The sequence below is a fragment of the Condylostylus longicornis genome, unplaced genomic scaffold (genome assembly GCF_029603195.1).
Source record: "Condylostylus longicornis isolate FDR11 unplaced genomic scaffold, ASM2960319v2 ptg000163l, whole genome shotgun sequence".
In the NCBI taxonomy this organism is placed as follows: domain Eukaryota; kingdom Metazoa; phylum Arthropoda; class Insecta; order Diptera; family Dolichopodidae; genus Condylostylus; species Condylostylus longicornis.
In genome coordinates, this window is record NW_026578131.1 from 1914980 (window position 1) to 1939294 (window position 24315).

Here is a 24315-nt window from a genome sequence, read left to right on the forward strand (position 1 = left end):
ATACCTGTTATGAAGAAATTTTTATTTTATATTAAAAAAAATAACATTTTGATTTTCTTCCACTGTTAAATTATCTTACATTGTTACATAACAAAAAATATTTATAAATCATTTAACTCATATTTTTAGTTCTTATTTTATATTCAATTTATAAAATGTTTGTATCTATACATAAATACATATAATTTTGTATGCATACATATTTTTATATCAGTGCAATATTTTTGCGCGCCAAGTATAATCTAGCTATGTATTAAAAATTATGTTTTTTATTAGATATAATATTTGTAATATTGATAATAATAATATAATAAAAAATAATTGTAATATTAATATTAATAGCAATGATAATGATTAAAAAAATAGCTGTTTTTGTTTTTAAGTTTAAAAATATTTATAAACTTAAAATAACACTTGTGTTTATTTCTTTTTAATTTTATATTTTTAACATTGTTTATAGATAAATTTCTTTAAATATTTCATTTTATATTATATAAAGGAGCGTTATTCTAGCAGTTATTGACATCAGGTGGAGTTTTAAGATATTCATCCGCACGTTTATGTTCAATAAGAGCACGAACTGTTCCAGTATCAGCAGGTAAATCAGATTTTCTTCGAATCAATGGTTTATCCTTATTTCGCTCATTACGGGACTGTTTTGGTTAGATGTAAATATCAGCAATGTAAAAATCAGCAATATATGTTACTAAAATTATACTTACATATATATCACCAACCTCACGAGTTTCTTGTTCTATTTTGTCATAAGTTAAATCACAATTTTCAGTAATTTGTTCATACTCTATTTGACTATTAGAAATACTGAGTGATACTGTTTGATTGCATATTTGAAGTTTTGAAAATTCTGGATTATTTTTGGCCAAAATCTCAATTTGCGACCATAACTCTTCTCGCTGACTCATTTTATCTCTTTCACTGGAATGAAAAACATAATATAAAATAATTAAACAAGAGATTCAAAGAAAAAAGTAATTATAAATTAATGGCTCTTGTATAATGAAACATGTACTTTTATATGAAACATACGCTTGTTTTTCTTGACGATAGTTCTTGTTACATTCATCGAATAATTTTTGATTCATTTCCATAAATAATTTTAATGCATTATATATTAGGCCATGAATAGTTTTATTCCAATGAGTTTTAGAATTGCGGTATAAAGATGGGAACATTATTGGTAATATAATTTGTGAATTATCAGCTATTAATGACATTATATATTCATTATTCCAATAATAAAGGGCACGTTCAGCAACTTGAAAATGTGGACTTGATACACATTTTGCAATTTGACGAAATAGAGGTACCATAACTTTTTGAAATTCAGCTGGTTCTATAACATCCAATAGTTCTTCCAATTCATTCAAAAACATTACTTCTTTGGGACTATGTGTTTTTGGCCAAAATTTCAGTAAACTCCTAAAATATTTAATGTCTGTTGAATTAGTATACGTATGTATTTATTATATTTGCGGATATATAATATCAACAAGAGCTTTTTGATATCAATTTATAATAAATACATACTTATTTTTCTTTTAATTTTTAACGTAAAAAAATTATAATTTTCTTTTTGTGCTACAGTTACTTTTTAGTAGTATCCCAATAATTAAGCTTTTCTTAAATGTGGGACAAAAGAACAAACTTGAAAGCTATCAATTAATAGAAATTTACAAACTCAAAATTAAACAACAAAGTAAAATTAATGTTAAGTTTTCTGTTCCGAGCACTTAAAATTTTCAATAATAGCAATAATAATATAATAAATTATTAAATCAATTACTTAAATGCTTATTTCAAATCTTAATTAACATGCTAATCTCTTCATTGTTCAACATGTGTCGAACTGTACTAATACAAAAAAATAATTTTTCTGATATTAAATAGGATAATTAATAAAACTATTAAACTTTAAAGATTAAATTCATTTTTCATTTAAATTCATTTAATCTTTAAAGCTTTATTGAATTAATATGTATTATTTTCATATTTCCATAAATCTGATTAATTTAATACCTAATTACTGGTTCTGATAAACTAGGATCCTTTTCAAGAAATTGAACAACACAATAAGTTAATTGGGGATGATATACAGATAAACTCTTTGCTTTGTGCAGAGGTAATAAAACCTTTAATAGAAATTGTTTATGCTCCTCTTTAAGTGGTAATGCAAAACCGTTTATAATGCTACCCAAAATTTCTAATAGCTCAGCAATTCCATTGTGATGTTCTGTTTCATATATGAACCTGAATGAAGAAAACGTATTAAAAACCTAATATAGTTGAAGTGCTTTATTTTAAAAAAAATTTACATATTGTTTTCAATAGAACATTGAAGTCTAGTCTCTATGAAGGCTGTACAAAATCTTATCTACAATCTGAAATCTTACCTATAAAATACATTATTGATTTGTTTCCTTATAAATGCTCTTAGTCCTAAAAATTTTCCGTAAATTCTATGTAGAACAGTTTTTAAAAAGTCTCTTTCTCTAGGATCTTCTGAATCAAATAGTTCCAACAATTGTAAAACAAAATGATGATCAATATAACGTTTAGCAACATTTGGTTGAAAATCTGGCGATTCAAGGAAACGTAAAAATAATTCATAAACAAATTGCAGATGCGGCCACGATGCCTCTAGTGTTGGTTCATCCTCTTCTGGATCAAATTCAGCACCATTTGGATTTGATGATGGTGGTAATGTTCTAAACAAATTAACAGCAAACTAAAATAAACATCAGAAAGTGAAATCAATTGAAACTATAAATGTAATATTTATTTTTTAATATACATTTGATGAGAGACAATGAAAACACTGAAATAGTACGGCATATTTTCAACAAAAATAATAAGGAAAACAATTTGAAAAACTAAAACCTATGGAAGCGTTTTTAAACAAAAATTAAAACACTTGAGAACAAATCAAGTTTCTGATTTTTGTTTCATAGATTAATTTTGGTTTGAATCTATCCCAAAAAGGTGGATAAAATAAGCATTGAAATAATAAAAAATTTTACATATTTCAATATAGATCTATTAAATGCCTTCACTTGTTCGCATTTTTTGCGGATTTCAGCCGTTTTAACAAAGGTTGAAGATAAAAACAAAACCTTGATTTAGCTAATAACGGGCTATAATAAATTAATGTATATATATTCACTTAGTTTTATATATTGTATACTTATAGAAAAACAAGATACAAAATAGAAGGTTATATTTTAAAGTATCATACCATATTAATCGCTTCTGGATAAATCTGTTCCGTAATAACGCCATTATTGTTGCTTAAATATTCAACCATCTCGTGCAGTGCTGCACGTTTTACTTCTTTCCATTTTAAATCGCTTAAAGGTTCGGAAAAATCGAATAATGTACAACATTGTTTTAATTTTTGTATAAATAATTCCTCCCGTTCGTTCCCAGGTGTATCTGAAAATTTAAGAACGATAATAATATTTTGAATTACGTTTGTTAATAATTCTAAAAAAAAGGAAATTATTTTGCTAATTTATAAAAATTAAATTACAATAAAATTAAAAAAAATTTGGAAGACAAATAAGATTGAGTGCTTGTTTTATTTCCAATTTTCGAATTACAATCAATTTTTTTTTCACATTATATAAGTAAGAAACTATTTCATAGGAAATAAACAATTATCAAACAATAAATAAAGACAATAAATATAAAAGTAAAAAATAAAAAAAAACACACAAATATTTAAGGTACATAAATTCATTTGAAATACATAAAAGTAAATTTTCCATAATTAGTTTCCAAAATGCACGGTCAAAGTATAAATTACACAACTAAATCAAGCTCATCTATGCCTACACTGGTTGAATTTATATATTGAATTTAGAACTAAATGACACTCGAAAATTTGGTTCGTGTACAAGTTTAAAATTTATAAGATTTCTTAAGCATTTTTTTTTGTTTTGAGTTGGTTGGTTGATGTGACAGGTGCAGCAGGTCCAATGCAGCAATAACCCATGAGAATTTCCTGGTTCTCTTGAGGAATATATCTTAATCCCCGATACTAATTTTCAGTATCCCTTTCTCTTGGGTCTCTTTTTAAATTTTTATTAAAGTTTTAGGATTTTTAAACTGTTACCAAAGTGTGTTTAAGATACTCTGTTTGAAGAATATTTTTGAAAAAACTCTTCAACTATTTCTCTCTCCAAAAATTATAGCCCTAAAATCTCCACTTTTCGTAAATTTATTGTGTTGAAATCCTAAACATTTTCTAAATTCCGCAAAAGCAGAAAAATATCGGTTGCTTCTACTACTGCGAAATATTACAAGCAAATCTTTTACAATGACGAAATACCCGCAAAAATTTACCATTTTCTGAAACTTGAACAACATGCTTCGTTAGAATAAAACTTTTTTTTAACTTCTTCCCTCATCACAACTCTAATTTACTAAATATCGCTATTTTGCAATTCATTTCTTTCTTCCTTGCTGAAAAATATAGTTCAATTTTTTTTGCGACGACTTGAGTCGCAAAAAAAATTGAACTATATTCTCTCTTATGGGAGAAATAGAAAGAATCAAAAAGATTTGTCATAGAAATCGGTAAACACAACAGTTGGAATTATAGATTGGATTCGCTGTTTTTTTGATATGGGACGAGCAAGCCAAGGCTATGTATGTATATGCACATATGTATCTATTTACATATCGCAAAGTTCTAGTATTTTTGAGGTACATGCAGGCCCGGTTCTAACTTGTTCGGCGCCGTATGCGGTTTCCGAAAAGTGCGCCTTATTACGTGCTTTCCACTATAAACCATTTTTGGAAAATACGTACGAGTATGATGGAAAAAAATTTTAATTTTTAAAATTTAATTTTCTTTTTAAGTTTTCGATTGTGTTCCTGCTTTCCGGCTATATGGTAGATCCGTCACTGGGTAAATGTAACCATAATAAACAAAACATTAAAAGCATTTTTATATATCACGCTTATTGTAATTTTTCTACAAGTAGGTAATGGGACATCAATATACATTTACACAGTACTTATGCACATTTTAAACCTACTACGTTAATCTAATATATTAAATAAATTTGATTAGCTTAAATTTTAGGCTTAAAAAGTAAAATTCAATAAATCCATTTACTCACACCCATTCATGTAATGGACTTTAAATGACTCTTACTCTCGGCAAAACAAAAACAAAATCTTGAAGGTTTACTTCGCATTTTCGTTCTCAGCAGTGTTATGGTTACATTAATAAATTGAAGATGTCATTTCAAAAATTACTTATTAATATTAAAAATATATAAATATTTGAAATTCAGGAAAAAGAATAGTTTTACAAGTGACTTTCTATCTGCGGTGCATTTTTTCAGTTTTTTGTTCTTCGCCTCTATTTTAGTTATGTCTAATAAATAATAAATCTAAAATAAAACTATTTCAGTTATGTCGTGATATTACAACATGCAAAATTCAAAATGAGATATCAGGGGTTTTTGATAATGCAGCTTTTTTTTAGCAAACTTAAATAATGTTAATAGGAAAAAGTGTTTGATGCATACTTATAATCTGACATTTATAGGAAAAATGTTAAAGCGATTATAAAATTAAAATTGAAAAATTCTGGTTATTTCTTACTGATCTGAGTTGTTGTTTACAAAGAGATGAAAAACGCTTTTTGCATTTTAGAATATACCTCTTTGACAGTTCGTAAATACGTTAATAACTGAATTATCAAAAACACCCATAAGTCAAAAACAGTTACAACATAAAACAACAATTCATAATATAGATTTCTTTTTTGATTTTAAATTGAAAAAGAAATCTATATCTATATCTATAATAATTATTGTTTTTCAAAATCAAAATTTACGGTGAAATAAATAAAATAAATTAAAGAAAAGTGAGAAAGAAAATGAAAAAAGAAAGTTGAACTATTGAAATTATTGTTTTCAGTGACCTCTTAAATTAGGTAGAGATATAGCAGCACTAGCTGGTGGAGCATTGTATATATTTCTGTCTCTGGCTCTATTAGGACTACCAGATAATGTTGGCATTACTTGTTGATGCGATGATGTTAATGATATTGATCCTGTAGCAAGTTGAGGTGATGACGTATTTGATAGAGACGATGATACAGTTGTCGCCACAGTTGTCAGTATAGATGTAGTTGATAATGTTGATGATGTTGACGACGAAGATGACGATAATGAGTATGATAGATTTGAAACACCACTCGTACCAGTTGTTATTGTCATTGCTAATGAATTATTTACATTTGGTATAAAATTTGTACCATTTCCATTGCTAAAAACAGCAGATGCTGTTCTATTATAACTCCCATTGCTCTCAATATTATTACTGCCATTAGCAACAGTTTTAAAATCAATTATGGAATTATTTGCTATTGTGGATGATGGTATTGTATATATTACTGCAGTTGCTGGTATTGCTGGTGTTGCTGTTACATCTCCAGTATCAATAAAACCCTTGTTTGGTTTTATACTATTACGATAAATTTTAAATGAATTTGTGTTTGTTGATGTAGACTAGTGTTTTTTAAATATTTGTTGAATGTTATAGTGGTTGTTTTATGATAACAATGATGATGATTTTATACAATTTGATATTTATTGATTTTTATTTCAATTCGTTTTTGCAAATTTTATTTTTTTTTTAAATCAAGAAAGTCATTAGAAAAATTTTTTTTTCGATTTTGAATTTAGATATGCATGCATATTTCATTAATTTTTTGTTCAATTAAAATTATTACGATATTTTGCGTTGGTGGAGTATGGTTGGATGAACATACGAGAAATAAAATACAAAGAAAAAGTAATGAGAAGTTTTAAAAAAATTTCAGCAAACAAGTGTAAAACAAATTCAATAATTAATATAATATTCATATTTTATGGCAATTTAATTATATTTAAGATTTACGGGGTTTGTTAAGATACATACAATATAAAATAAAGTGTTTTTTAATCTTGAAAACTTCATCTATAATAGAATCTTAAAATATAGATTTATCTTAGAACATATGGATAATGTAAATACAATTTTTAAAAAGATCTTAATTTAATAGCGTGAAAATTTTAGCTTGTGCGCAAAGTTTCACCTCACGGATTCATCTGTTCATATTTGTACGAGCACATGACACTGTAACATAACATTGCGGAACTTGCTTTGAAAATTTGTAGAATTAAACATTTTTATCAATCTCAAATTTAATTTTTAATGACGAAAAATTCAAATGTTCGTGAAATAGAAGCCGCTTTTACGAACTTTTAATCAAATATTTGACAGTTTTTTGTTTGCCTCAAGATTTTTATTGTTAATTTTAAAGGCACTTTCGATTCGTTTAAATCTCACACTTTTTTCACAATTAAATTTTTGTCAATATGTAATAAATTGTCATTCATTACTTATATATATTGATAAAAGTTTGATAAATATTTCGTACAGAAGAGATAGATTTGTTTGCCTCTGTTTACTATATGTAATTGGCTTTCCCCTAAATACAGGATAAATAGCATTAAGCAATAAATGTGTATAGTTTAAACACTTTGGACGCGTTTTGATGTTTTGTACAATTTAATTTCTACTTAGATATATCCTAAACTACTGGTACTATAAAAATCAAACAAAACAAAAATTAAAAAATATCAATACTGCATATACGAGTAACATACTTATGGTACCTTATTATTTAGATTTTACACATTGTTTTGTCAAAGTATGTACTAGTTTTTGATTGTATTCTAGAAGCCATACAGGTTTTCGCATACTAAGTTCGAATGTTATGTTTATTATACGTGTACGAGCATATGTAACATAAGTTTCGAATGTTTTTTTACCAGCGTCCCTTAGCTAATGTAAGTGGGTTTTCGCTAGAAACTTGATGAAAATGTTTTTGCTTTGACAAATTTGACAGGTAATCTGATGTCAGAAAGCAGTATTTGTTATGGTTGGTCACGTTTATCTAAATAAAAATGACCAACCATAACAAAATGTTTATGATGCTACATTTTATTGTAAAGCTAAACAGTTCGCCTTGTTAAAATTTAAATTTGATGAATTGATGAAAGTAAAAAATGCATTTAACTAACTAGAATATAGTTATTACTCACAGTATATCACAAAACGATGTTATTCAAAAAGAATGAAGATCTAAAGAAGAGGAATGCTTTGTTTGGACCTTGTTTAATGCTATAGAATTTTCTATAGCATTATAAGAAATGACTGCTTTTGTGAAAAGTCTACCCAAATAGTGATAGTTTTGACATTTCTTGTCACGTGACAACGCAATCATTTCTAAGACCAAATGAATACGAAACTAACACTTACATATTTCATGGAATTTTTTCCTATTTTTAAAATTGAAAACAAATTATGAATCTTAGATAACAGAGCTTACAATGAAAGTGGCATGTATGTATTTTGGAATTTTACACATAAATTTATAAATTTATAAATTTTTTTGTGTGGCAAATTTATATAATAAATAAAATAATAAAATTTGTGTATTTCGTTATAATTTCTGTGGTATTTTATGCAATATAGCAAGTGTGGTTTTTTTTTAATTTATATTGTAAAATTGAGTATACTTCACTTTGGTTTTTTTACTGTCACTTTATGTATATGTTGAAGAAACTGTTGATTAAAAAAGAAGCAATTTCATTAATGTCTTTAATCTTTAGTAATCAATTTAAATGAGTTGAATAATGAAATATTTTTTTTATAAGTTTTTATAAAATATTTTCAACACTATCTCCAAACTACAATACAAAACGCTCTTAGCATTTTATGTAAAACCTATTGTAGATTTAAGGAGTTATTACAAAAATCTGATAACACTTACTGGTATAATGTAACTTAATGACAGTTTAAAGATATAATATTGTTCTCAAAAAGAGAATTAAAATCAAAAATTAGGGTTTTAAGGTTTGTTTCAACATTCAAATAACACGCACACATATAAAGCACATAAACGAAGCTCTGCAGCATAATTGAAACAACCAAAGTTTAAAAGGATTCGATAAAAGAAAAAGAAGAACAGAAGGTCATGGACAAATTACTTGAATAGAATAATGAATTGAATAAATGAAAATTTGTTGTATCTCTAAAAACATGATAATTGTATACAAAGACCTGCTTTAATGAATTTCAACTGTAATTGAAACTGGGAACACTATCCTGCGCAAAAAACTTTTACCAATGTTGCTGCTAGTTAATTTCAGTTTGTTATAAAGCTTTTCAATATATGACTTTAAAATATTTGCTTTAATTTTCCAGCAATTTTTTTAAGCTCTTAAACTTTACTTCTACTAGTTTGAAAAATATTGTTGTTAAAAACTTGAATTGTAAAAATATATTATTGGGAAAGTTTCTCTTGCTGAAAGTAAAAGAGAAATAGCTAAACAAAAAGATAACAAACTAGGCACGCTATTTCCAGGCTCAATGATAGACTCTGTTTACCAGTTCATTGGCAATATTATTGAAAACCATGTAAACGTTACGTGTTAGAGAGAATTGAACGTAGAGGCTTGCAGAAAGCATTTATTCATTCGTTATATATCTGCCATCGTTTTATGACATATTAATATTATAAGCATCAAATATTATTATTATAATATATAATTTTATATTCATTTTCATTTAATTCATATTTACTATTATGCTAACCTTTAGTAAATTACTTGATGTGTATTCTTGTTGTTGATATGATTGTTGTTGTTGTTGTTGTTGATGTTGTTGATCTAAAGAGGGCATATTTGTAAAACTACCTGTTGAACGTGACTGATTAATATATGAGAAATTCTTATCAACTGTTGCCGCCAAATCTAAACCACTATGGAACGATGGTGATTTAGGTATGCGTAATGGATTTATTTTGATATTACTATTGTTATTTTTTGGCTCCCCAACACCAACCCCACCGGTTAAATTACCAGCATCGGAGGAATAAAACATATCACTAACGAGCACGTCATTAATAATATGCAATATTAAAATTTTAATATTTTGTTATTTGCTTCTTTTATTACTTTCAAATTTTTTGATAATTAACCAACTTGAACTAAATATATATAAAAATTGAAAGTTTTTTTTTATTCAAATGTACTCGTATAAGTATACCAATCTAGTTAAGCTATGTATTATCAGAATAATTATTTTACAGTAGAAATGTAGATCCACATACAACCCAAAAGTATTATGTATGTATATGTATATATACAAATAATTATAATGTGTAATAAACTCTTAATTAAATTTGTTATTAAATAGCTTTCATCTTACACGTTTACTAATTAATAGCTGTATTTTAAATTTTTTCCTGCGCCGCCTTTACAAAACTTTGTCACTGCATATAATAAGAATACGTATATAAGATTATAACTATTATTAAAGAAACTACTAAAGAAACGTAGTTTTTTGTCCTAGTTAGAATATTTGCATAGTTCCCGAACCCCATAATAAGTAGGAATATTTGATACATAAAATTAAAGCTCAGCTTAACAAACACTTAAAATGAAATAAAATTAAGGAAAAGCCCTTGTTCAGAGCTTTCATAATTATACCTTTATCTTTATAGATTAGTCTAATCTATGGTTATAATAAATTATGAATTAATTTTTGCAATTGAAAGAGTCGAATTTCTAAAGAATCAAGTCAGTACCTTAGGACTCAGTAAACATCCTCTTTACGAAGACAGGTTCAAATTATTTGACTTAGTTTTTTTAAACAAAAAACATGACGTTATAATGTATATCTTGTTATTTTGAATATTCGTTTATAAGTTCTCTCTAAATCTGGGTTGGCCCAAGTTCTTAATCTCGTTTTCAACTGAGCTGCGGGTTAATAATGTATCCTCTGATAAAGCGAGTTTCTTATTTTCTTGGGGACAAGTTTTTAGTATTGATTGTGCAGAAATATTGTGAAAATATTTCACTTTTAGACAGATGGATCAAAGCTGATCGATAGAACTAAGAGAGTAATCTTCCACAAATGATTTCTTGTCGTCCTCCGGGCCACTGCAACATCTTTCCGGCGGATTGGTTGCAATAAGCGAGATCTTGCGCTAGTTTGCTGATACTCTATGGGAGCTTGAATATTTTTAGGGACAGCCAGGTAGTGATAAAGAATATGGAATTAAGCAGAGGTGACTAATTCTAGAACGATCAGAGATAATAAATGAATTTCCAATGAAATTGAAATTGGTTCGAAATGGAACTGATTTAGGTTCCAGGATAGATCGGAATGTTTGAAAACTGCAGGGCAGATGTGCTTGGGAGGCATTTGGCGACTTTTGGAGTCGAAATTGAAAAGAAAGATTTATGAATACCTCTGAATTGAGAAAATCAATAGCAGGTTGGCAAATATATAAATAAATAAACGTTTATTTATGTATGTGCTCTTCCTGCTGATGACGCATTCTGACAAGAACAGGTTAGACCAGTCCGCCAGCGATCTCTGCTGGAGCACCTTGTGGCGAAGGAGACGGTGGCTTATATATTTGGGTCATACCCAGTTTTGTAAACAAATTTTGTATAGGATAAACAAAGAGGTTGCAAGATTGCAGGCAACAAGGCTAAAGGAACATATAAGTGAGATAAAGTGAAAGGAAACTAGGAACTGAAAAAAATTTCGTTTCAATAGTTGCGAATCACATTTCCGAAACATATACAAAATTACAGACGAGAACGTAAAGGTTATAAAAAGTTATAGAGATATAGGAGAGAAGTTTATGAGAGCATGGAGATATATATAAATCTAGAAGGTACTACCTAAATGTGGAAGTAATGCGGCTAACAGAATGCTTAAATTGGTGAATTTCTTGACCAATTTTAAGGTTTAAAACAGGAATTATTTTAGTTTGTAATAAATATAATATATAAAAATAATAGGGAAATAACAAAAAAACTTAAAATAAGTCAGTCAAAAATTTGGATTAAATCAAGTATAGTGTTTTGTAATATAAGTAGATTTGAGTTTTTGTTGTCTTAATTAGAAGAAAATCAGCTTTAATAAAGTGCGTATGCAGTGCATTAATTATAATAGCAGAAATAAATATTCGATTCCGAACTAAATTTTCGATTCCCGTAAAAAAATCCTAAGTGGTTTCAAGTATATTTTATAAATGGAACGTTGCTCTTGTTTTATTTCATAAGACTGAAGTTTTTTATGGGAGTGCGCATATATATACAACTGTTAATATTGCATTTTTTTAGGGATAACATGTTCATTTTAATTGACATTTTACTAAAGTGTTTATTACAATATTGAAGAGAAGAATTTCGAAAAAAAAAAATTTTGCTAAATAATTTCTTTTTTTGAAGAAAAAAAATTAATTAATTTATCTTCATGTTGATTATGTTATCTGGAGCTTTTTTGTTTTTTTATTATATTAAGTTTTAATTATCTTATATTAAAATGACATATGTATACATGTATTTTTGTAAACACATGCATGTGTATATATATACATATGTATTTCCAAAATTTGTCTTCCAAAGTGGAAAAGTATTGTACCCTTCTAATCAATTAACAGTGTTGTAGTTTAAGAGATAAACGAAATTTTGATGGATAAGATGGAGGATCAAAATATTTTACTGATGTACAAAAAATTGCACAATAACAAGTCCTATATGTTTTGGTCGTGAAAACTGAGTGTATTATGTTGGTTTAAGAAAGAGATAAAATTTGTTTTTTAATAAAAAGTGTTAAGAATTTCCATTGTTAATAAATTCCATTGACAACTTCTTCTTAAAAATATTCAAAAAATATTATTCAAATAGCGTAATTAAAAATGTAAATTTATACACATGATTTATCTTATAAGGTTTAGCATTGCGGAAGTGTTCAGATTATGTTTTTACACTAGAAATTTATTCTAATGTCACTATTTTGGAATCAAACTAGATTTTTGTTAAAATTCGGGCATGAAAAAAAATAAAAAAAAAAAAAAATAAAGGAGCGTTGATATAGTGCTCGAGTTTAATGGTTAATCGCGTGAGTTAAGAAAAATAATTATATTTTTAATGGCATGGCATTCACCGTTAGCTTTTTGCATTTATAGAAACTTGGAAAAGCTTAGGTGTACAGATGTCCACGGACGGACAGACAAATTTTTTTTTGGAAAAGTGCTAAAATCGGCGCTCTTTGCGTTTAAAACTATTTTTTTTGTAGAATTTGAATTCGAAAGACGTTTTTATTAGGCTCAATTCTGGTTTTAAGTATGTTTTTTCCTCCTTTTGCGGATAAACATGTTAGATATAAAAATAAAAAATATTAAAAAATTTAAGACATTTTAAAATAAATTTCATATTCTACACATTTCTTTTAATATTCTATACAGCAAAGTAAATATTAAATGGAGGTACAGAAATAAATGATTTTTTGCTTCATAATGATATTTTAAAACTACATTAGAATCATTAGAATAAAGACGCAATACTTCTTTACAACAACAATACAACAATATAAGCAAATATAATTTTTGACATTGTTAAATATGATTGTTTTAATTTCAATTGAATCATAATTGATGTTTTATTTTCGTAAAATGTTTAAAATTTGAATAACTCAGATCTCAAATGACATAACAAACTGGAAGGTTGCTCGTTGGAAAAGTCTTTGCAATCGTTGCAATTTCGTTTTTTTTTCTCTTCCTACCTCGAAAACGTTGGTATCTCATCGTACTTGTATCGGATAAAGGACTTTTTGGAAAACTCTACTAAGGAGTGTGACTGTGGAGAGATGAAGTGAACCTTTACATTTCATCTTTATAAAATTTTCGCCTTTAACAATTGCAGGGAAGTTAGTAGAAGCGATTTAAGAGGAATAGTACTAAGTCTCGGTACAATTTTCTTTTAAATATGCAATTTTCAAAAAATGGAGAAAATACGCTTATAATTGTCTTATAATTATCTTAGTATGTGCCAAAAACTGAGTTTTGATACACCTATTTTCTTTTCACTTCACTTTAATGTTAAAAGTTATATTTGCAAATAATTATTTTACTAAAAAAAAGTTTTCAATTTTTCAACTATATGTCATCATACTTTTGTTAGAAAAATTAAGTGAGAACATTTAGTACCAATACAAAAAAAATATATAGAAGGTGTCGGTAAATTATATCTGAATGGCTGGATTCTTATATAGTTTTTATTAGTATTGCAAGGATGTTGAAACATACACAAATATAATATTATGTTGAATGAAAGATATTTTAGTATTTTATAGTTTATATGTATAAGTTATATGTACAAATAAATAACAAAAACCACAATTAAAAGCAGAAAAAATATAATTTTAAATTTTTTATGTCTGCTTTTATTATTTAAAAAAAACCACTTCCGTAAATTATTAATATGTATTTAAAAATTTGTCATAATCGTATATACATATGTATATGTACAAAATTGTCTGTTATACAAAAATGGGCATATATGAATATATATACTTAATGCCATTTATTTCTATATGGCTTAAATAGCAAAACTCCTGTTGATTTTCTGTACAATTAGAAATTCGTATAAGTAAAACTGGAGAAAACCGACATTTTAATTTTTTTCTTCGAAACGGCACAATTACTTTCTCTTATTTTCCAAATTTAATACTTTCTGTTATTTTTAATCAAAGCTTTATTTAAAAATCCGAAACTGATATAACCACTTCCTACAATTTTGAATTGATTTTTCGATAATTTTCTTTTTATAAATTTTCTAATCACATTTTACGATTATTTCTATAGAATTTCTGTGGTATAAAAGATTTTTCAAAATAATTAAATAATTCAACAAAATTACTTTTTTTTAAATAAAAAAATTAAATTCCTTTTTTTCTTTTTGTAAAAAAAATTATTTTATGTTCCTTTATTTCTTTTTATTCCGATATAGTTTTTAAGTTGTGAACGATTTGGACAGACTGGTTAAACGAAACAGTTACAAGAGAAAATTTTGAAAATGTGTCATTTTTACTATTTTATAAGTGAGTAGTTTGTACATATTAAAATTTTCCTTATGTTCTCTCAGTTGAACAATAGGAATAGAAACAGAAAATTTTACGAAAATTAATACATATCTGTAAACATAAAATTGTTTGTATACTATAAGAGGATAATTTATTTTTCGTCTGGGAAAAATCAATATCAGGCAATACTCAAAAGTAGCATATTTTGAGAATGTATGTTCAGTACGCAGAGAAGAAAGGAACATAATTTGATTACCTGTTTCGATTAATTAAAGTGAAATAATGATTACTCAACTTTAATGTACAGCTAACAATTTTCGCAAATTTATTTTATAAAAATTTAAAATACTGGAAAGCAATGGTTGACGTATATCATATTATGCCAATATGTATCATATTATTTTAATAAAGTTTGGTGAAACCAATGGTTTGTAATGTAGCACTTTTCCGTTCAAGAAGGGAAAATACTGCTTTTAAAAACAATGTAACTATGTAATACATTATTACTTTCATTAGTATACGAATAGATTTAAAAGATTGCATACCTTTGGGAACGAATGAAATATTTGAAGTAAAACGAAAAAAAAATTAAGGAAGGCGTTAACATAATGCTCGTATTTAGGGATTTTTGAGAGGGGATGGAGATGGAAAAATTTTCTTCAAACGAATGATTTTTTTATTTGTTTCCAAAAGCTTCAAGCGAAATGAACTTTTTATTAGCGACTTCTACAACCTGAGATCTAGAAGAAAAACGATATCAAAAATTTAGAAAAAATGGATTTTAGATAATGGTAAGTTTTAAAGGCCATTTTGCTTTTTTTAAAGTTTAAGTATGGTATGCTGCGATACAAGAAGCCAACCACTATTTTTCTACGTTTGTAGAATTGAAAAAGAAAAATGCATATGGTTTCGCTGCAATAAATAGTTGAAAAATGCCATTTCTAGGGTTTTGGGGGGCTATAATTTTTAGAGGGAGAAAATAGGTAAAAATTTTCTTCTATGGAGTTCAGCTTTAGTACAGTATACAGTTCAGCTTTCTATCTTCAATGGTGTAGAAGTTTTCTAAACATGTCCACAGACGGACGAACGGACGCACGAACACAGTGAAACTTATAAGCATTTTTTTTTAATTTTTTATGAAAAAGTGCTAAAAATGAGAGTATAATGATAATTTCAACTATATACAATTAATGCTTTGTTGACAATACACAACGCTAACGCAACGCAAACGGAATTTAACGCGATGCTCTTTTAAATGTTTATGCATCATTTGATTGAATTTCGTTCTTTTAAAAATTTTCTAACAAAACATTTTTTTTGGTTTTTCATTTTTCACTATATAAAATAAGTAAAGTAAAATAGTTTCATTTACACAATATGAAATTTTAGTTAGTTTTTTTAGTTAATTTTTATTTTTTAAATTTTAACGTAAATGATATTTTTAAATGTAAAAGTCGAACAATTTTACTGTATTTGTTATAGTTTAACTTTTTCTGGGTCGCGTTAGCTTGGCATTTTAAATCAAGGATTAATTGTCTCACTTAGTGAGGAATACATACAAATAATACACATCATATAACATTTTTGGTGCGATAGAAATTGATGGTCTCTTCGTCATAAGTCTTCTAGAAATATGAAATTTTAGTTAGTTTTTTTAGTTAATTTTTATTTTTTAAATTTTAACGTAAATGATATTTTTAAATGTAAAAGTCGAACAATTTTACTGTATTTGTTATAGTTTAACTTTTTCTGGGTCGCGTTAGCTTGGCATTTTAAATCAAGGATTAATTGTCTCACTTAGTGAGGAATACATACAAATAATACACATCATATAACATTTTTGGTGCGATAGAAATTGATGGTCTCTTCGTCATAAGTCTTCTAGAAATATCACACATCATGCTTTTAACATTTAACCCAATCACGTCTGGATCGCACAGAATAAAATTTATTTTATTTCAAGTTCCTTAAAAAGTCTTCAATCAATTAATTATATGTATATGAATGAATTAAATATATAAACCTACAAATGAAGTTTTTATAATAATTGGAATGAGACTAAAAACCAATGGGTATGGATTTTCACGAAATTTACAATTTTTTTTCAGATCATAATAATCATAAGGAATGCATACTGTTTACTGCATGGCTTAAATAATACTTAAAAATAATTTAAATTCACTGAAATAAAAAATTTCACTGAATTTTTTTTACTGACAAAATAATGATAAATTACATATACAAAAGGAGGTGTGCCTTAATAGAGTATTGAAAATTTTAAGTTTACTATCTAAAAATTTAAAAGAAAATTTCACTTATATCGAGCAAATCGAACATAGAACAGAACAGATTAATTGTGTAAAAGAAGAAGGAGGAACAACTTAGTTCAAAATATTATGTTTATCTACTCGGGATAACAAAAATAATAAAAATTCATAATAAAAATACTTACCAGCAAATTGGGCTAAGGCATTTAATTCACGATTTTTTGATACATTAAAACGTGAACTACTTTGTCGTTTTTCTTTTTTTATTAATGGTCCAGATAAATTTAACCCCTTTGCGATCGAAGTAGGAGGCGGTGCATCCCGTGGTGGAGTACTTTTAGTATCCTTATTTGTCTATAAAATTACAAAACAAGAACAAATAAAAAAATAAATTAAAAATTATTTGCATTACTAACACAAATTTTATAATTATCGAAAGAACTTTTTCACAAAAAATCATTTAAAAAATAAAGTGTGTAAACGGTTTTCATGCTAAATAAAATATCAAAAAACACCATGCATAAACAACTAATGAACATGGTGTGGTAATAAAATTGCAGGGCTGAAGCTATAATATAGACAACTAGAACACATAAAACTACTAAAATTACTTTTTATTTATTTCTTTAATTATTTCATTTCACCTTTCATTTACAATTAGAGTGTTCTCCAAAATTTTTAGCTTTGGGGACATGTCAGAAAGGAGTCCTGTATAAGCATACATTTTTAGGGCAGACATAATCAACATTTTTTATTCTTAAAAATGTCTCTTAACCAAAACGATCGTTCTTTACAAAAGTATCTTCCTCATGGAATCATTTTAGTATTCAAAATAATATAAATTTCATTGCAATTGCTATTTTATCTAGTAGTACAAATTACTATTCTAAACTTCTAGTGGTGTTCATTTTAATTATTTGCTTGTTGTTTTGATTTTATACATATTTGAAATTAAACTTTCTCCAAACTAAGTATGGTCGTTATTAAACAAAATCCAACAGTAAAATGAAACTAGGTTATTATTTTTTTTAAATGTTCACCCCGATGAGCCAAAAGCCTTTTCTCTACAAAATTCATTACATTTGCAATTTTATATAAAATTTGGTGCAGCAGTAATAAAAATTTTCGGATTGGGGAAGTAAATTTATGAATTTGAATGAACTTTTTGCGATCAAATGACTGTATTTGGTAGCAAATGAATAAAAGTAAATCGTTTTTGATTGTTTTTAGCTTTAATCTAGCTTATTTAATCGCCACATTATCTGTATGTTGATGCAAATTATGCTATTGATTTAATGCAAACTAAAGTGCCAACTTTTGATAGCCGGGAAATAATTTTTAAGAACATTCTTATTACATAAGACAAGATTATGTAATATATACATAATACTGATATTTATTAACAAAAATAAAAAATGTTACATATATTTATGAGATTATTACACGCTTATAAATCTTCAAATACTTAATTTCAACTTTATTTTTTTTTATAGTTTGCATTTGAAAATTTTCTTTTAAGCATTCACAAATGCGTAAGAAACGTTAAGCTGCCCAATTTTTGTATATAAAATTTCTAAATATGTTAAATTATCCAATTTTAGGTACTTCAATATCATTTCAACGTAATTTCTCCTGAAAATCAGAGAAAATTTTTAGGTGTCTGAGCATTGTGTTGTGGTTATGGCATCAGTCCCTTAACCGAAAGGTTTCGGTTTAAAACCCTGTTCAGGTCACACACTGTGAGTACCATATTTAATATCATATAGATTAACATACAATATTATAAATTACTTAATATAAAAGTAATTACCCACACCCATTTATATAATATTCGATATTGAATACTAGCAAAAATAAACATGAAATACTAAGTAATAACTTTCAATATATAGCCTAGTTAACTCCAATGAATTGTGAAACTGAAGTCTTGACTTCAAAAACAAAAAAAGGGCTGGAAGATTCCAATGCCTTCAATTGGAGAAAGGTAAATTAAAAAAAATTTAAAATGAGAAGATTTTATCAGTTGTTATTGGTCCATCATTTTGAAAAACAAAACGTTTCATAAAAACATCATAGTAAAAATATTTTCATATATATATGCACTGCATCACAGAAACAGCATTAAGTGTTCAAAGTGCTAAATTAAACTTATTGAAAATGAACCAAAAAAACAGCATCTTACTTAACAACTCTTTTATTTTTACAGAAGAAAAAACCATTATTTTACAAGTTCAACTTTAATATTTTTAGAAAAAGGATAAAGTGGTAACATAAGTACTCTACAATGAAAAATAATGACACATATAATTCATATCACAAACAAAGCTCCATTGCTTACCTTTATTTGACCTTAACCCTGGATCTAACGTTTTCATCAACATTTTTTTACTACTTCTCATCAATAAAAAAAAAAATAATAAATACAGATTGAGAAAAATAAGATACGAAACACGAAAAATATTTTTCATTTCAAAATTTCATTACCGTTTTGCTTTGAGAAGTTGTGGAAGAACATTACTACTACACAAAGGAAAAATTTTTTAAGGCAAATAAAAGTATTTTTAGTGCTCTCATAATATTCAGCATCTTTTTGATCATTTAAGTTATAATAGAATGCGCAACAAGTGCAGTATAAAAATGAAAATCAATAAATTTTTACTTTTAAAGCTTTTGCATGAATGAACCTACTTGTTGTTGTGTTACCGCATTTTTTGTATTGCCTTTGTGAAGGTAAGGTATACTTATACTAACAGCTTTTTTTTAATTTTTATTAATTTTGATAATTATTCTAATATTAAAAATATAATAGCATATACACATTACATATATACATGTATATGAACGTGTTAAGTAATTATATAAATGACATATGGTATGTTTGAAAATTAATTTTGACCCGAACTTTTTTTTCGAAGTTTACATAGATATTAGATGATTGTTCCCCTATATCCGCTAAATCACATCACTTGAATATAATGCAAAAATCAAATACTTTTGCAGAATATTCCATCATTTCGAGCGGCGATGAATCTAACAAAATATAATTAGGTACTTGTTTTATAGATGTTTGAATGTAGTCTAACCCGCAATGTATGTATATATAACTTTATATTCTATAAGCCCAATTGTTTACTTGCTTGGAAAAGTACAAGTCAGTCTATTAAATTTTCATATTTAAAGTAAATTAATTAGAATTTAAGTTATTAATATAACAAGTTATAAAATATGGAAAGAAAAGAGTAAATTTTGTTATTAAAAATAATATAAAGGGCAAGTATGTTTGTGTGTATGTTAAAAAATTAATTTAGAACTACATGACTAAAATGCTTTTAAGGAAGATTTAAACTTCATTTAAAATAAGTAACTCAATTTCCAAAAAAAAAATTTCTCCTACAATTTGTATATATTATAGAAGATTAACTATAAAAAAGGAATAAATTAAGTCAACAACAAACTTACCTCCGTTGAAGCAATTGAATTGTTGGCAGCATTATCATTGTTGTTGACACCGTTATGCTGATTTTCCATTATTTCTAAAAAAGAAAAAACTTAAATTTTCTAATCCGAATCGATTTCGGAAAAATATTTTCCTTTTCTCTTTTAGATAGAAAATTTATGGGACATATGTATGCATACATATGTATGTATTTTCCTAATACATAATACACAATATTTATATATATAATACATATATATAACATATAATTTTATGTATATATATATATATATATATATAATCATAATTAAACATAATCATGTATAATATAATTTACATATTAGTTATATTAAATAATATAGTTATACATGGTATAATCATGTGTTATTTTATTATAATATGTATGTATATGCGCAAATAATTTTTGCTCCAATGTAAATAGACACTCCGATAACTTTGTTTCAATAAATTTGTGATAAAGTTGAACAACACGCAAGCAAGTAGATAGATATGTGTATATATAACATTAAGGAAATAAAAACAAATGAATTATTAAATATGTATATATGTATGTATTAATTTATGATCCAAAGTAATATAACACAATAAGAAGTAAAAATTATTATATATTTATTTTACTAGTTGAAATAAAATTAAACACCAAAATTATAAAAAATAAATCAAAGCTCACTAAATTTAAATTGATTGATTTTTTAAGAAAATACATAGCTAATCTTTATTTTACTGTTATCTATTACCTATTCCCTTTTTAAACACAGCTTACAATATTTACTTATTTTAAATAATAGTAAATAAGGTAAAGTACCTATTTACCGGCTATAAGACAGCCAATGAACATCCAAGGTTAATATGCTTAAATAATTAGGTAGGTAGATACCATCTATTTATATATGTATATATGTAAATTCATATTTTAATAATTGTATATGTACATAGGTAACTAGGTAAATATTTTATTAAATAAACAAATTGCCTAAATCATAAGGATTTATATAAATAAGATATATTAACTTTGTTATTTCCAATACTTATTTATTATTATACCCATTCGTTTTTAAATGTATAATGAAAATAAATAATTATTTTTTATGTATGGATGTATGTAGGTAGGTATGTAGTTCATAACCCGAATGTACGAATTATTTGAAGGGAAACACAATTGAAATAATAAACCTTCTGATTACAAATTAACTTTCAATTACTTAAATAGTTTTATTTTTGCTATACCAAATTAAATTGCTGTCTTATCTATTCTACAATTGTAAACTCACACTTATAGTTGGTTATAAAATTTTGTATCTGTCATATTATTATGCATTATTGTTAAAATTATATTAAAACATTGCTCGAAAAATTTAGAACTTCATTAAAGTTGAGCTTTTAATAACGTATATATGTACGGTATATACTTAATTTTTTTTTATTTAAGTAAGTGGATACGTACCTTCCGTACACTTTAAAGTAACGTAACAAAAACTACATTTAACCAGCTAAATGTTTTTTTATCTACACATATTTACATACATATATAGAGTAAATTACTAAAAATTTCTTAATTTTAATATCAGAAATTTATTAATTTTAATAAAAAAATTAAACATTAGAAGGTTCTTAAAAACAAAAATAGAAACGAAAATACAAATGCAGTTAAATATACCTAACCTGAGATAGTAAAGAAAAATAAGGTAGTAGATAGTAAAGTGCTCCAACTTTATTTTTAATTATGTTTTCTACATACATATTTCGCTAGATATAAATTAATGACAATTTATACATACATACATATATGTATTCTGAACGTGAATAGGAATAAAATTGTAAAATTTGAGATTTGAACAGCATGATGAGAAGATTAATTTTAATTTTCAAAACAAAAATAAAAACTCATTTAGGTAGGTATGCAAATGAAAAATTTATAAAAACACCCGAAAAACAGTAAAATAAATGCAATATCAAAATTATATTTCAAAATCTTTTTATGTAATTTATGTATTATTCTAGAAAATACGCACCGCTAATAAATTTAAAAATTTACTTAGTGTTTCTTTACTTCCTTTTAAATTCGGGAACATATATGTATATGTATATCGTGTTGTGAATTCTCAAACAATTTTTTATAGGTAATTATTTTTAGAACTAGTTTACCAACTCTTGTATCACACGATTACTTATTTTTTATATCCACTGAAAATTTAAGGTAGGTATGTAGGTACCTATTTAAAATTGCTCATTATTTTTTTGCTATTACAAAAACTATTTTAAGCTCTTTTTTTTCTTAATTACAAAAAACTCAAATAGGTTTTATTTCGAATTACTTATGCAACTTTTGTAATTTTCAAAATGATTTTTTCTTTTATCCTGATATAATGTGTTTTGTTTTTTGATTAGTTCAATTACATTACAGGTTCAACCAAAACGATTCGACGACACTAGCACAAAACTTTTAAACACGAGAAAAAAAGGCACGCCAAAAACACTATTAAAGTTTTCTTTTAAATAACTGTAGTTAATATTTACATATGCTTATGCACAAGATTATATAAAAAAATATTTTAGAAATCAAAATTTTTTAATTACAATTTTTATATTGTTTTGAATAAATTAACATTTAAAATAATATAATAAAAAAAAATATACATATGTATATTTAGAGTAATAAGAATAATTTAACAAAAAACCCAATCGTCTTCGTTGCCCTTTTTTGATTTTTTATTGTTTTTTCTTAATTTTGACATTCGACGTGTAACAAACTTTCAATTGAAATTGCATTTTGTGTGAATGTGTATAGGAAAATATTTAATAAGCTGCCATTTTTGGCGTTAATATGAAATGTCATTATTATTATGATTACATTAAGGAATCCCAATAAACAAAATTTTTCAAGTAAATCATATCTTTTTCCCAATTATTCTTGGAAATATAACAAAGAAACAGGAAGAAATTTGTTTTGTTGTTTAGTATTTCCATTTACAAATCAAATATCTGAAGTGTGAAGCAGAGAATCCTGTCACTGTTTTAGTTTATTTATTTCTAGAAGGGAATAATAGAATATGCGATGAGTGACATCGTAATTCAAAAATCGTTTCCACCAAATTAGTTTGTTCGCAAGAGGAAATGAAACCTCTATAAACTACGAGATGGGTTCACACGACCGCTCTTGGCTTTACAGTTCGTTTATGAAGTTTTTAGAGTTCAAAAAAATTAACCTTTGATTGAAGGCTGAAAATATTTTGTAAAACTAAAAAATTGCATGTTATATTTATTTACGAATTTATTCTAGTCTCAGGTATCAAATATAAGCCCTTCGATACTTAAGAAGAAATCGCAAACTTTTCTTGTATGTGGTTGTAAGTGAATTATAGTGTAAACATTATTTTCTTCGAACTTTCGAACAGTGAGTAAAAACGCATCTTTGTTATTATTACTTGAATTGGTATAGGTGCATTTGAGTATATGGATGTATTGGTTACGAGTAGATTATTGTTCAACAATATTGAAAGTTTAATGTTAAATTCAAGTAAAGTGAATTTTTTTTTCATTTTTCAAATTCAACCATGTTAATGGTTGAAGTCTGAGATTTAAATTGAGGCTAATGAGTCGGGTGGATAGTATTGATACTTG

At 26.1% G+C, this 24315-nt stretch overlaps 1 protein-coding gene across 10 annotated transcripts; it reads right to left on the bottom strand.

The window, feature by feature from the left end:
• Window positions 1-114: 114 nt before the first annotated feature.
• LOC129616249 (serine/threonine-protein phosphatase 2A 56 kDa regulatory subunit gamma isoform) lies at window positions 115-23431 on the bottom strand. Of its 10 annotated transcripts, none has more exons than XM_055531796.1 (9): window positions 22707-23431; window positions 20697-20770; window positions 17423-17591; window positions 3254-3450; window positions 2412-2746; window positions 2038-2268; window positions 1048-1440; window positions 723-936; window positions 166-653 (listed from the first exon to the last, which is right to left on the bottom strand). In XM_055531796.1, exons 2-9 carry the CDS (start codon window positions 20763-20765, stop codon window positions 510-512), a joined length of 1752 nt encoding a protein of 583 aa, XP_055387771.1. In that variant the 5' UTR covers window positions 20766-20770; window positions 22707-23431; the 3' UTR covers window positions 166-509. The 10 variants fall into 10 exon arrangements, with proteins under 10 accessions (XP_055387766.1, XP_055387769.1, XP_055387775.1 ...); XM_055531797.1 differs by having other exon boundaries at window positions 23272-23430; XM_055531798.1 differs by having other exon boundaries at window positions 23332-23349.
• Between the last annotated feature and the right edge of the window lie 884 nt (window positions 23432-24315).